The 15485-nt window shown below is 37.2% G+C and overlaps 1 protein-coding gene across 1 annotated transcript in view; it reads right to left on the bottom strand.

Annotated features, from left to right (window-relative positions):
* Positions 1 to 15485, bottom strand: part of LOC145224099 (cilia- and flagella-associated protein 43-like) — a 28612-nt gene that overhangs the window by 8858 nt on the left and 4269 nt on the right. Inside the window, exons 8-26 of the mRNA XM_080090529.1 lie at positions 15104 to 15295; positions 14268 to 14348; positions 13057 to 13226; positions 12442 to 12548; positions 11754 to 11966; positions 10839 to 10999; positions 9986 to 10126; positions 9064 to 9194; positions 8590 to 8726; positions 8189 to 8242; positions 7665 to 7831; positions 7058 to 7183; positions 5929 to 6019; positions 5530 to 5660; positions 4672 to 4905; positions 4107 to 4226; positions 3521 to 3610; positions 2546 to 2716; positions 1786 to 1882 (exon numbers count right to left, since the gene is read on the bottom strand). Coding sequence (XP_079946655.1) covers positions 1786 to 1882; positions 2546 to 2716; positions 3521 to 3610; positions 4107 to 4226; positions 4672 to 4905; positions 5530 to 5660; positions 5929 to 6019; positions 7058 to 7183; positions 7665 to 7831; positions 8189 to 8242; positions 8590 to 8726; positions 9064 to 9194; positions 9986 to 10126; positions 10839 to 10999; positions 11754 to 11966; positions 12442 to 12548; positions 13057 to 13226; positions 14268 to 14348; positions 15104 to 15295 — 2614 coding nt within the window. The remainder of the gene's footprint in view (positions 1 to 1785; positions 1883 to 2545; positions 2717 to 3520; positions 3611 to 4106; positions 4227 to 4671; positions 4906 to 5529; positions 5661 to 5928; positions 6020 to 7057; positions 7184 to 7664; positions 7832 to 8188; positions 8243 to 8589; positions 8727 to 9063; positions 9195 to 9985; positions 10127 to 10838; positions 11000 to 11753; positions 11967 to 12441; positions 12549 to 13056; positions 13227 to 14267; positions 14349 to 15103; positions 15296 to 15485) is intronic.

Below are 15485 nucleotides of genomic sequence, written 5' to 3'. Positions count from 1 at the left end.
GACCATATAGAAAAACCAGAAAACAATTTACATTTGTATTTTATAAATGAAATACAGATATACTGGCAGCTGTTGGTGCAATAAAGATCTGTAATGTAGTTGGTAAAGCCTGGGATATAATATATATTTCCTCATTTTACAAACAAATTTATATTAGATGACTTTTATATCCATTACTTGTGGTAATAAATATGGATCATAATGTTTAACTACTAACTAAAAGTGCCATTTCGTCAATGTTTTTTTATAGTGTGTATATATATTTTTGACTAACCAGATAATACCCAACACTACTCTAAATTAAGCCAAATGTTTACCTAATTTTACAGTCGCCAATTTCTGTTTATTATGCAGGGACTAATCACAATTTTTGAAAAACACATCTAATGATTTCAGTCGATCATTTGGTTTATTATACTATTTCTACAGTTGCAAGGTCCTTCATAGCTTTTCTGGTGCAAATAGATTCTAAAATTCACCATGGTAGTCAACACTACTGTTTCAAATCAACATCAAAACAGAACAACAATATTACTTCACCAAAAATAAACTTCACCATTTAGGAAACTATGTTGGTACTGCAGAACATTTCTAAGAAAAAGTAATTAATTTATCAAGTATACTAAAAAAGTTTATAGCATGTCATGATATTTTTATTTAATGTATTGTGTCTAAATTCAAATTAATTAAGTACCAAATGTCCACAACTAGTGGTAAATGTTACGGCTTTGAGATCTACATGTACATGCTGCACAGTTTAATTAAAACCAGCAAATATATTTCAAACCAAAGTGCATGGAAAATCTGAAGGGGCACTAAGGAAATTACACTTTGTGCTATTGATATCAAGCAAAAAGATTGAGTGTCAATAGCTGGTCACTTTAAACAATTGCTGTCAATGTTTTGTGGTGTCTTGACCATTCTGTTCTTGTCGTTTCGACTTGAGGTTTTCTTATCGGGTAAGACTTGATTCTGTTTCAACTACACATGTGTAGCAGATTGAGCACAAGAGAAGATGGAAACTTTCCACTGCTTTTTGTCTCCAATCAAAATTACTGAAAAGCCTGGTCATAAACTTATCTATGCTGTATTTGGTGTGTTGGCTTGGTTTTGTGCATTGAACCAGGCACAAGCACAAAAGATTCATAGGTCAGTACAGTTTTAAATTTATTTGAACATTTCTGTAGATACAGGACAAAAGTGTCAAAAATCTCAAGTTAGAAAACCATAGTCATCAATAATCCATTTTTAGTTACTGAAGTTCCCCCAATTATGCTGCAGAGAATCCTTTTCATGAATGATAGACACTGACATTGCTATCAAAATCGTTTTAAAGCATTATGTTTAAAAAAGAACAAAATAATTGCGATTGCATTTAACTATCACAATTTACAACCATTACTAAACGGTAGATATTATAAACTATTTGTCATTTGACCTAAAGTGAACCGGACTCCAGTGCCGCTAGTTTTTGGTGTTAAAGTATCTACCTTACTAAACTGTGATAAAAGACAGGTTGCTACGCAAGGTGTCCTCTGATTGGTTAACAAAATCTGATACGCAGGGTGTGTTGTGATTGGTTGAAAGATGCCGTGACCCGCGAACTTTCTCCATTGTGATTGGCTTAAAAACCCCGTTGTTCCAATTCGGAAACATTTTGGAAATATGCTTCCGGAGTTCATCTCAATTTAAACCACGACCTAATTTCTCTTCAATTTTGCCACAGAGAAAATGTCACGTGACACATAATATGATTGACAGCCCAACACAGAGGGACTTCCCCACCTTTCATCTTCTTCTCGTAATCCTTAATCTTCTTCTTGTCCTCGTCACTCCAATCTTTCTCCAACTTCTCCGTCATGCAATCCGGAGGAGGGATATCCTACGTCATAACGGTGACGTCATTGTTACGTCACCACACTACCAGTTACGCAGCAAGACGAGAAAACAGTTGGAAGCGGTTAAAGATTTATAAACAGGCCTGAAATTAGGGGCCGAACCAGATTTTGAAAAGTAAACCCCAATTAGACCCGGAACCGATTTGAAAAAAATACAAAGCCCAAATCATTGTTACGTTATCACACTAGTCATTATTACGACATTGTAACGCATATTATCAGTCACCGGGCAGCAGAGTTATAAGCGGGCCCGGAATTGAAAGTACAACCCCGAAATCCGGCCTCAAAGCCGATTTTTTAAACAACAAAGACCAAATTAGGCCTGAAAGTTGGTAAAAATGCGGCAAAAACGATGTCACATGCGAATTTAGGCCCGAATCAAACCCGTATTATTGGAACTCAAACCAAATCCGATTCGAAAAGCCCTGTCCGACTTTAAAATATGAATTGCAGAGGTAGAACTACTAACGTAAGAACTCACAGTAGCCAGGTTTGGGAATTTCCGCACTCAGCAATTATTGTCACCATAAACGCCTATGCTCCGTTCTACCACCTAGCGGAAATTCCCTAACCTGGCTACTGTGAGTTCTAGTTTCACCAGTTGCAGAAAGCAGTGAAACGCCCCCTATCCACCCACATACACTTACCTGCTTCAACATATCTTCCTTCTTAACTTCGAGCACACCTCCCATCATGTCCACTAGCGCCCTCTCCCGTTTATTGTCGCCCTTCGCAGCCGCTTTCCTCTCCTCCTCCACTCGCTCCTCCTCCTCTTTCTCTCTTTTTTGCTCCTCGCTTAACACGCGCTCTACTGTCACCTGGTGGATGGTAGAAACAACAAACTTAGCATTAGAAATAACATTTTACATTAAAGTTTGAAAGTAGCTACAGTTGATCTAAACCAGTGGTTCTCAAGTGGTGGTCCATGATGACTTTTTGGGTGGTCCACAGGACGTCCACTAAATTAAGTGATAAACTAGAGATGATTGCATGTTACATGTTGAAGAAGTATCGAAATTATGTTTCAAGCCCAAATAGTAGTTTTGTATGCGTACTTCAAACTTGCTCAAAAATGGAATGGTCCATGATATTATTTTTACTGGGCCGGTGGTCCATGGCCTGAAACGAGTTGAGAACCACTGATTTAAATGGTTTTAGGGTAGAGTTTTTCAAACTTAACGTTTTACGGATACCAATAATTCATCCAAGGAGTAGAGAAAATACCTTGTAATGTGGAAAGGAACAATTTATTTCGAGATTAACTAAGACTTGATGCTGTTAGCATTGTGAATAAAACTCTACATTAAAGTGTGTAAGTAGCTTCAGTTTTTTAAAGTATTTTGGGGTTCGGGTTTTTCAATCTTATACGTCTTACGGATCCAAATATTTCATCCAAAGAAGTCAGGAAAATAATGTCGAAATTTTTTTTACATTATTCAGCGCCCTCAGTTAAGAAATCCTGTTATAAAGGCTTGTTGCACATATTTTTACACATCAACTGACAATAACGATTGTATTTCAACCTAAAATACTTTTTACCGTAAGTTGAAAAAAAAACTGTTTAAAATAGTTTCTTGAACTTAATGCAGTTAATATTTTCACACACAAACAAGCAATCCCACCTCGTCATCCGAAACCACGAAAACTTTTTCTGGCATCTCGTTTTCACCCAATGAGGGGTCGGTCACTGTTTCTGCCTCCATACCAAGTTCCTAAAAAGGACAACAGTAATTTAATGAAACAAGCCAAAACATTAGAAATCGTTACATATTTTGTAAGCTCTTTTTGAAAGACACATATTTAAAATCTCGATTTAATACTGATTTATAAATCACATATTTTATTTGTAGTTTATTGCAACCATGATGAATCTTCTGGCAATTGGTTTATTTATTTTTATACCAACGTTCTCTCGACACTGATTTAAATATTGTTTTAATGCTGATTCATAAATCACATATTTCATTCGCAAGTTTGTAGCGCTCTTCTGGCAATTGCGTGCACTGTACTAGTCGCATTCAGTGTCATTTACCCTGATAAAGGCGACCTGTATAGGACGTCGAAACGTCGGAATAAAAATACATTTGCCAGAAGAGCTCTACAAAGTTGGCATTATACCTGGCAGCAACAACTTGTATATTTTATTTGCATTTTCTTGCAACCATGGTCACTATAGCGTTATTAACTGCCAAAAAAATAACGCTTTACCATCATTATCTGCCGTATACGGACGTTTCGCTCCTTGATGCGGGAAATCTCTTGTTCCTTGTTGCGATAAACGTTCGAGAACGACTCGTTGAAGGCGTCCTTGATCCGCCGGATGGCGTCCTGGAGCAACAAAATATCGATGTTGCCTTGGCAATGGATTAAGAAAACATTAACACAAAATTTTGGCACTTAGAGCTGTTTTTTCTGCTGCTGGATTTCGTGCAGTCAGTGGTAGCATTTAATTAATTATTAACAGATCAACAAAACAATGAAACAGATTATTGCATATTTTCGGTCGGTTTTCTTCCAAGTTTTGTGCAGCCTTACTTAGCATTTAGTTATTTTACAACGTTCGTCACAGGTGAGTGGATAAAAATCGTTACTAAACCCGCTTGAAGGGTCCAGGCCTATAACCATGGTTGCCATACCGTTATTATTTCTAAGATTCGTCCTTGTTTTGAAGGGCAATGTCATAGCAAAAGTTTTTGTCCTTATTTCTAAGAAATGTCCTTGTTTTTGACTGGAGTCATTATTTTGGCAACCCTGACTATAACCCAACACTTACTTTGACAAGAACAATTTGTGAGAATTTTTCCTCTTTCGTGTGGAGTTCAAATTGCGAGTAGAAGAACTCGCTGTCACCAGAGTAGTTTGGTCCGAGACTCCCGTGCAGAGATAATTGTCCTCCCACTCCTCCTGCTCCTTCTCCTCCCACTCCCTCTTCGTCGTCCTCATCATCCTCTCCACCGCCCCCAGCGGCTGATTTGGCGGCAGCAATTTCAACGACGCTTTTACGAACCTGGGCAGAAATAAATTTTGAGTTTATTTTTTTCACCTTGGTTGTATGTTGAGTTGTTGAATTGAGTTTATTTCACCGGGCAAAATCGTAGCAGCACAATTGCACTAAAATATTCACCAAACCGGAAATAGCTGCGCAACGTTGGGACGTTATAAAGCGCGACAAAGGTAAGGGCACAATTGGTGGAAAGATGATAAACGCGCTGCAGCTACACCGTTACTTAAAGCGTAATGTGGCAGGAACTCACATTGGAGGGTGAGGTTCGCGAATTGGGACATTAATTTAGGAGTTTTGGAGTGAAATCCCCGGGTTGGATGGATTTGAAAATTAAAAATGAAATCAATTTTCACAACCAAGCTAGCAAACTATTGTAGGAGTGGAGTTGTTATTGGATGTATTAACGACAAATTTGGCATAGAAACAATACAACATGGGTTGAATTCATTTTCTAACACTGTGTTTTGAAAAATTAAATACGTTTACCAGTCGTTGTGTTTCTTTTTTTCTAATTTTCTACTTTTTGTTTTTGATAATTTCAAACACAAGTACTATCCTGTCAAACCACGTGACAGAAACTCTTGTGGCATCGAATCACGTGACAAAAACACGTTTTTGCTGACTCACCGCGTTTGCCGCCATTTCGATCTTCCGCATCCGGGTCACTTTCTCTAGAAGCGCTGACTCAGCTGACGTCACATGCAGAGTGGGATAATTGCTGACCGACACATTCGCGTTGAACGCAGTAATCGCTCGACCTGTGACGTAACAAACACATATGTGACGTCACATACATATTGGAACGCTAAGATTGTTCGGCAGAGGTGTTTACATATTCAATACCATAGCTTTGTGAAACTAAGCAAAATTATTTAAAGATTATTATAACCGTTTTTTTTTCACGGGGTTCGAACCCAGGACGCTCCCGGGGACGAATCCCGAGGTTTTTTTATGCCTGTATGTGGGTCAGGCGCGCAGGACTATTCACCCAAGAAGGACAGCATTTTGTTTGCATGAAATACTGACCTTTAGTGACCATATCGTCCCAACATTCCTTCTTGATGAGATATGCGAGATATCTTTGCGCCAAGTTCTCAAAGTAAATCTCCTCCCGAACCTTAGAAGCAAAACAATGTATTAGTCACGTCAATAAAAATTAAATAATTAAAATTTTATTTTCACCAAAACAAAGAGTTTAATGAGACAAAACAGAATCGCTGAACAAACAACCTTTAAAGAATCACTAACAATTAGTTTACTTTTGAAATTGGGCAAACAACCAAGTAACAACATAGGAAATACGTAAGCAATTGATGAACCTTTGTGAGACATTATGGTTTGTTTTAATATGCCCAGCCGCTATAATTGCTTGTATGTTGCAACGTTTAAATTTGTCAAGAACTGACGTTTCCTTGTTAAATACGATTTGTCAAGTTACCGTTTTAACACGCAAATTCACACCTAACATCACAGCACACACTGGTCGGCTGATACTGATTAAGCACCGAAAATTAAAAATGGCGATAAAACTCCAAAATGTTATCAAGCAGTCCATAAGTAAAAAGCGCTTTAGGACTAATTTGTTTGTTTCTAAAGGTTCTATTGTGTTTTTATACTTCACTTTGTTGTTTTATTCAATCTTTTATTGATGTTTTATCTTGTGGTTTTATGCATACTGAGATGCCAGTTGAGTTGAATTGAGATGAGTTTATTTCGCTTGGTGAAAGAACATATAGCGACACAATTGCACTAAAATAATCACCAATACGGAAATAGCTGCGCAACGTTACAACGTTATTAAGCGCAAAACAGTAAAGGGCACAAGTGGTGGATGAGAGCCAAAACGCGCTGCAGCTACACCGTCATTACAAGGCGTTAAGTGTCTGGGGCTCACAAGAAAGTGAGGTTGGCACATTGTGGGTAAACTCGACTGGGGGTGGGACGTTGGTGGAACCAGTCGAGGGGGCCCTATAAACTAACCACCCGTGTTAGGGAAAGAGGGTGGGGTTCGACAGGAAAAGTTAGGCGGAAAATATATATCCCACATATATTTCGACTAAATTTCGCTACTAGGAAAATATTTTGGACCGAAGCCCGAGTCCTGGTTTTGTGCAGCGTGAATTCACAGATAAAACAGGAACAAAATAAACCTAACCTCCTGAACTTCTCTGTCCTGTTTATCCTGCATTCTCTTTTGCTCTTCAGTGTCCAGGTTGTACTCGTCATGTCGGAGTTGCTCAATTTCAGGCAAGTTTTCGTTGTCTGCCATCATGCGGAGAATCTACGACAGAAGAAGTTTAACATCTGATAGTTGTTGGTTCGAACCCCGACATAACAACTGTTAGATATCTAACGACACAATCCCCATTTTGTCTGGCATCAAACTTATCATTCAAAAAAATAACAATAAGTCGAAAGGTTGAAAGTTCGAACCCCACTCGGGATGTAAAAATACAGTGCATTAACAGGTCCCGTTATTTCATAAACAGTTTGAGCAAATGCACAATGTCGACTTAAAATGCCACTTATTTCTTAGTCGGAATATAGCTTAAACATATTTCAATGTGTCAAAGTTACTTCTGCTCCCAAATTAACCGTCACAGATTCTCAATAAAATTTAGAATTATCAAATCACATAATAAAAAGCAAGCTGCAGACAATGTACAAACTGAAACCAATAGGGCCTCATCAGTGCAACTGGTGAAATGCCTTTAAAATCTGATTGAGTTAGGTAAAAAACACAGAATCAAATTTCTGGTCACCGTTTTTCTCATTTCCTTGATCTCCTTCCTCAGTAATCTCTTCACTTCATCAAACTTTGCACTTTCCTCTTTTACCGCCATCGCCTCCCGCTCATCCAGCCACGTTGCGTCCAATGAGGGGGTGGGAGTAGGTGTCATTGTGATCTCACTCGGTGCTCCCGTAAGTGCTGGAAGATGAGACGAATAAGATGAAAATCATAAAATTCACAAACTTATTCAAACTGGAAACCAATATTTCCTGAACTGTGTGCCATTAACTTTTTATAAGTGCAACCAAATATCTGAGGCAGTGGTTCTCAACCGGAAGTTCGCGGACCACTATGGGCCTGCAAAGTGTGTCCAGGGGTCCGCAACAACTTCCTAATTTGCGCACAACAAGATGGATAAATCGCGTTGTAAAATGGTCCTGGACCAAACGTGGTTGCAATTTTATTGCAGGACAAAAATACCCAAACTGGTTTAATAATTAAAACTTGAACATGAATGCGATTCCAACCCAAAATTTCAGTAAGTTATCTACTTACGCCGTTCGTCCACTTCAGCGCCACCTTGTGATTCATCCACTTGTGACGACGACTCTGCAAGTGACAGAAAAAAGCAAATTGTTTGGTAACTTATTTGGTAATTTCTACATTTCCATTTGTTTTTCCATTGTAACAAAATTTAAGCATTTTTTTAAACTTTTTTGACCATTATCTGATTCAGTTATTTTAACGTGACTAATATTTCCATTGCTTAAGTAATTAAATTTAAGCAATTTTTGAAATGTTTTGTTTAGCAGAAACCAAAGTGCAGATAAATCTGGTTAATAGCAATGGGGACAATAAGGAATTCTGGTTAATCGGGACCAAGTCTTAAAATCTCCTCCCGAACTAAGAGTTGCAATTAACGGGATCCAAATCCCACGCCCTAAAAGTCAGCTCACCTTGTAGTGGGTGAACCCAGTCTTTCATGTCACCCAACGCTTGTGCCTCATTCTCAACTGTGCTACGTAGCTGCATGTTGAGCAACCTGGCATGTTCAACTGATGCATTCCCAGCTTTCTGACCTTGTGACTTGAATCTGAACAAGTTTTACAAACTGATATTCAATGTGTTATTTCATGATTTAAAAATTTGAAATAGCAAAAAACTTTATAATTTGGAAAAAGGGTAGTTGAAACAAATGCAAAAAAACTTCACAAAAAAAAACCCATGATAAGTCATGTTTCTAGTGATTGAATTTATTACAACAGCTTGTTATTTTCAATGCAAAAAATGGTTTAAAATGTGTTAATTGCATTCGATGTCTGTGTACCATGTTTCCTTATAAGAAGGTTAAGAAAAATTCACTTCTGAACTGAATGCTTGTTTGGACAACATAAAAATTTGCATCAAACAGAAACAACTTCTTAACTTACTCCCATGACAGACACACAAGAGAGCTGTCACTCAAACCCACACTGGCGATCTGATTGGCGTCTGGTGAAAATGCCACTGCTTTAGCCCCGCCTTCCATGAATGAGTGAACCAGTAGAGTGACAACACTGTCCTGAAAACAAAAACAACAACATAAAGGTTGTTAATTTTCATACTAGCTACGATGATTTTTAGCTTATGGTGAAACTATTGAGAAGAAACTTTAAAATAAAACCATCTAATGTCATTTATGTAATTTTATATCAATTTGTTCCTAATAGTAATAACTGGCAAACAATTTCATAATCTTGAAGACAGATGTGCCACTGTACTCAGTGTTCAGTGTTATTTACCCTGATGAAGGCGACCTGTATAGAACGTCGAAATGTCGGATTAAAAAACAATTGCCAGAAGAGCTCTATAAACTTGATAATATTATGCCTGGCAGAAATAGCATATATACATGTGCTACTTGTGTGTTGCTTCATAATAAATTTGTCCTGCAAGTTATGTCATTATCCTGATGAAGGCGTCTTGTATAGGTCGTCAAAATTTTGACTGTTTTTAATACAACTGCTGGATGAGCAACTCTTGGTGCCACTCATGTTTCTACACTTGATATTGATAATTAGAAACAGCTCAACATTAAAACATGTCAAGTACTTGTTGGTAAATGCTGTACAGATGATTTTCGTTTCTAGCAGCTACAAAGTGCCAGGCTTTTTAATGTGATAAAAATGGCTCTTACTTCAACAGTACAGTTTTGGATTCAGTAAAGCTTAAAACAAAACTTATGTTTGTCTCAGTTACATAGGAATTGACCAAAAAATACTATCTCATATTTTAAAACTTGTAGAGTCGGTTGGAATTAGTAGCAGAGAAAAATATTTGTTGTCAAATGTTTTAAACTTTTTCTGATCTTACCCAGTTAAGGAGGTCACGGATGATCAAGTTGCCATCAGGAGATGAGGATGCGAGCCATCTTCCGTGTGAGGAGAGAGACAGGAATCCTCCACCGAGCTCATGTCCTGTGTGATCTGATGTTGGAGGACATAAACCTGGATCCTGGAGAAGAAGAGCATAAAATGTGTCAATTCAATGCTGCTTGTTTGGTAGCAATATTATCCTGACAAGATGCAAGAAATTGTTTCATAAAAGAAGGTGGTTTAGTTTTGTTACAAGTTTATGAACTCAGTACAAGCTTACAATATTGAATTTCTTGCCTAAAATAAACTGCTCTATTTAGAGGACAACAGAACAGAATTAGGGCAAAGATTATCTCGACAAAATGAAATAAATTGTTTAGTGAAAGGAGGATATGTTTAGTATTTGTTGCAAGTGTGTGAGAAAAATCAACACAAGTTTAAATAATAAAGTTTTTTTCCTAAAATAAACTTCTTCATATAGAAGGAAAACAGATCAGATTTAAAGCAAGGATTATTCCAACAAAACAAATTGAAGTATCAATGACATTTTGTTGGGCCTTTGTTAGAAGTTTGTCAACAAAGTCAACACATGGTGAAGTGTGCTATATTTAAGTTAATTCATAAAAACACTACACCGTTTTAGCACCATTTCACTAAACATTATTTGCATTCTAAAAAACACATCATAAACCTAAAAATTATGTGTTTGCTCTGCCATTAAAAACTGGTTAATTCTCTTCAGGCCAGCATTGTATTTTGGCTTGACTACTTAAAAAAGGTCTTGACTTTCTAAATATTTTTTCTCTAAAATTAATTAATTAACTACAAACTTTGACATTTTAAAATTTTACCTCTGATTGTGATTGTCGTTTCTGTGATGCAAGTTTAAATCGAAGAAGCTTTTTACTGCGCTGCGACAAAGCTGCCAATTCAATCGAATCCTCGATGTTTGTGATAACGGCAGAATCAACTTCGGTTGTAAGTTCGTATTGGACACAGTTCACTGAAGCATCTGCACAAGAAAATTTGTACCCAGTGTTAAGGCAAAAATACCACAAAAAATATCAATCATTATTGTTGTTGCAAAAGCATCAAAGCAGTAAATAAGAAGCTGCAGACAGTACACACTCTTATTGTTGTTTTTCATTATTAAAAAAATACAAAAACCTATAATTTTTTATTTAGTTAAACACATAGATTGGTGTAATGCTTAAAAATCAAGATGCAAAATGTAATCATTACTAGGGCTGTGCCAAAACTGCAAATGTTCTGTTTGGTCGAGCACCGAACATCTCACTTGAATGGTCGGTGCTCGGCCCAGCACGCTCGGTGCATTATGACGTCACAAAAAATCCCCTTTCTACGTTTTAGCTCTACAAGGTCTCTTATGTCATCGGCAGTGTTTTATTAAGCTGTACATGCCCATAAAGTACGCATTTTTCCACCATCTAGTGCATTTGAAAAATCATTCGTTTTTGTTTATAGACACCCTTTCGAACACTAGTTACATATGTCAGCAGGGCATGAATATGCAAATTTAACACTCGGGTCAGTTTGTGCAACTGCTCGGCCGAGCACCGAGCATTAAAAACAGCGATGCACGGTACCGAGTACTCGGTTCTGGCTCGGCTCGGCCCATCCCTAATCATTACTGATCAAATGGTCTAAAAATATATTTACATTTTTATTGTCAGTCGTACATGCAAGTCCCAAAAAACAAAAAACTTTTTGAGCACACTAACTTTACTTGATTTACCAATCTGTACCTTTAAAGTTGTGTCGCAGACTTTGATAATGATCATCTGGTTTTGCAAGGATTTCATCGGTAAGAGTGAAAATAACCACAACATTGGACAGTTGGGAGGGCGCATTGTCCCCCTCCTCCTCGGCAACGAACTGTGATGTTACCGTAGCGACCACACTTGCTTTGGTGGCTGAAGTTTGGTGGATGGCAAGACTGTTCACTGTTCCCTTGCAATCTGTAAAAAACAAATGTTCAAATAAGCAATTTTAAATTTTGATTTGTGAAATAACATTGTTCCTATTATTCCAGTATGCTCTTAAAATACAGGGAAAGTCAAATTGCAGGTTTTGTACTATATTAACAAATTAATGCAAAACATTAATGCAGAGATTCCCAACCTTTTTGATGAATTTCTCCCTTCAAAAATTGATAACACTTTCATTTTTCCCTAACATACTATATTGTAGATGCTTAACCATGAAAAGATGATTTTAAATTGAGTCTTTCATCAACATTTTAATTATATTCCCAGAACAGAAGTGTCTATTTACAAACCACATGTGCAAATTAAATTTCCCCCTAATCAGCACATTTGTAAACAGAGGTGCCAGTGAAAATGTTGATGTTTGATACAAAGCACTTCAATAAGGAATTCTCATAAATACCATTTCAAGGTTTAACATATCTACTCACTCAGCCAACCTACGTACCAACATAACCGATACAGTTGAAATCTGTGGATGGTTTTGGGTCAATCACGAAAACCTGATTTTCTTCATCACTGGCACAGAGCAGAAACCGACCAGCATTATCGTAACTGAAAGTAATGCAATGTTTTCAAACATTACAAAGTTCTGGCCATATATTGGGCTTACTTTTGTCTTGTTAGGATTAAAAATTGTCAACTGGCCCCCATAATTTTTACAGTTACCTTTTTCTCTCTATACTAAACGAACTGGCATAACATTAAAAAATTTTCTTATTCATAAAACAGCCATCATGTCAAATTTTTTCCACAGTGTTCTTCTTTAAGGTGGATTTTACACATACAGTTAGATCTACTTCTCTTTACAGATACAGTTAAATTTGAATTATAGGAAGCCATGCTCATTGAAGGCATTATAATGAATCAAGTCAGTCTCCTAAGCAATCCCATACGGCAAGGCACAGACTAGAAACATGGCTGGTCTGCATGGAAGCTTCAGGTCTGATCCCAGTATGAATTTTTTCATCTTAGCAGTTAGATTTGATTTACTCGCATATGACCATGTTGTACAACAAAATAATATCCTGGAAAGATTTGAGGAAGGGTTAAAGTGACTTACACAAGGAAGTTTACAGCAGCATGGTGGATCCTCGTGCATCCGACTTGACGTAATAATCCGCGATTCTCCTCCTCACTGTAGAGCGAGGAAATGTCCACATAGATCACATGACCTGTCCATGTTCCCACGGCAACCACCCAGCACGAGGGGCAGCAAGCAACTGTCGTTACCTAGCAACAGAAAGTTGTAATGTTGTTTGGAGTTTTTACATTCACTTTCGTACAAAACTTTACTTTAGATTTTGTATCAAAATCTCCTGAATGTTGCATAGTGATGAGCACTGGTGTATCTAAGATTAAAGTTTAAGTGGTTTTCAACGGGTGTAACTAATGTGGCATGAGCATTTGCTGAAACAATTGAACAATAAACCATGTCGCTTTTCACATCTATTTGGGCCGTTATGTTTGTTATTATGTTTGTTATAAGCAGGGGTCACCAAACTACGGCCCATGGGCCCAATCCGGTCATTTCATCTGGCCTGCGACCACATTTTGTGGTTTGCCAAATCGTGTTGATAACTTTGTGATATCAAAAATTAATCTACTCCTTGCGAAAGGTTTCCTTCCGCGACATGTTGAATTGATATTACCTAGTTTCATAGGATTACAACACCCAGGATTGATCCAAAGCCGGTTTGTTACGTTACAAACAAGACTACAAGTTTTAATTGTGCGCAAACAATTGCCTTCATTTTTTTACTTTTGACGTAATATACAAGCATTGCTCGTAAGATGAGTACTATACAGTTTAATAGTCGCATCACCAGATTTTAAATGGGATTGTAAAAAGACCATATCTTGACGCCCCCCAAAAAAATCGCCTCTCGGACTAAGTTTGAAAAGACGACACTAGGGTATGAAAACTATGCGGCCCGCGCAAATCATTATTAAACTTATCCGGCCCGCGGTGAAAAAAGTTTGGTGACCCCTGGGTTAAAGTATTGTCTTGTTTAGTAAAAAAATAGAGGAAATGCATAATCGAAAATTTGTAAAGATGTTAAAAAAACCATATAGATTGTAGACATACAGAAGTATTGTCAAATTATACATGTGAAACACTCCATTAACACACTAAGATGAAACATATTCATACTGAGATCAGCCTTTAAGCATCAATGCAGACCAGCGATCACGGCATACATATCAGGCCTGGCGTACTATGATTTGTGTGCCAACTATTTATTATTTGAGATGACTAAAAAGTGAACTTACCCTGGTTCCAAGTGAAAGTGATCCTACAAGCTTTCCAGTTTCACTTTCCCATGCTTGTACTTCTCCGTCCTCCCGACATGTCTGGAACGGAAACAAAATCATAAACATCTACAGCAGTGATTCTTAACCTTGTCTTACCATGATGAAATTAAACGCTTAAAAATCTAATACCCAATTCATGTTATTGAACACGTGTGTGGCACTACAGACTAAGTTTAAGTTACAGTAGTGTTTCTTAACTTTGTTTCAACACGCTAAACATAACCACTGACAAAATTGAATGTTCCCTATTATATTGTTAAACATGTGTGTTGCACTACAGACTAGACTAGGTTCACCATTAATGGTTCTGAATATTGTCAGCAAAAAGATACAAGCGAATATCGGAGTGTAAAACACTTCAACGTTTTGACAGGTTCAACTGAAATCGGCACTTCTGTCAAGTTTAAAACCTGGCGATGACAATTGAAACTGCCAGAACATAGTGATGTTTTGCACTCAAATACTGACTTTGATCTTTTTGCTCAGAATATTTAGAACCATAAGTCGTGAACCTAAAACTACAAACTGCACTCTTTTATTTATAAGCAAGTTTTGACAGTTTGTACTAAAATCTACACTTTCGTCAAGTTCAAAACCTCAGAATGACAATCAAAATCGTTGAAACATAACACTGTGATGTTTATACTCAAATACTAGCTAAATACTAGTTTTTTTGCTGAGTATATTCAGAACCATGAATCGTGTTCCTAAAATTACAAACCAAGTGACACATTTTTATTTCTAAATATACAAAGATTTGTGTTACAAAGAAGTCCATATTTAACTAAACTTACCACACAAAACCTTCCTCCACTCGTGAAACTCACACCAACAAACTTTCCCGAGCCTGTGCTGGACACTTGATGGTGCTGTTGGTTCACTGTGTTGTAACAATGCAAACTCCCCGCGATTGTTCCGAACGACAGAGTTGTCTGCGCACCGGGTGAAAATCTTAAACTTGAAATGCTCTCTGCTGCTTTGTGTGCCTGAAAATATATATTTTATAATTTCTATGGTAAAATATTTTGACTTTGTTATTTTTAGGGATGCCATGATTTGAAGAAATTAATCCACATAAATCATATAAAACCCAAACCACACAAATAGTTGCCGAAGCTAACACAGATAGTAATGGACAAAATTCTTTAACTAACACAGATAGTAGACTTCTATTTT

This window comes from Phallusia mammillata, chromosome 4 (genome assembly GCF_965637545.1).
Source record: "Phallusia mammillata chromosome 4, kaPhaMamm4.hap1.1, whole genome shotgun sequence".
NCBI classification, from domain to species: Eukaryota; Metazoa; Chordata; class Ascidiacea; order Phlebobranchia; family Ascidiidae; genus Phallusia; species Phallusia mammillata.
Note: the sequence above shows the minus strand (reverse complement) of the source record. Positions and strands in the feature narration are given on the sequence as shown.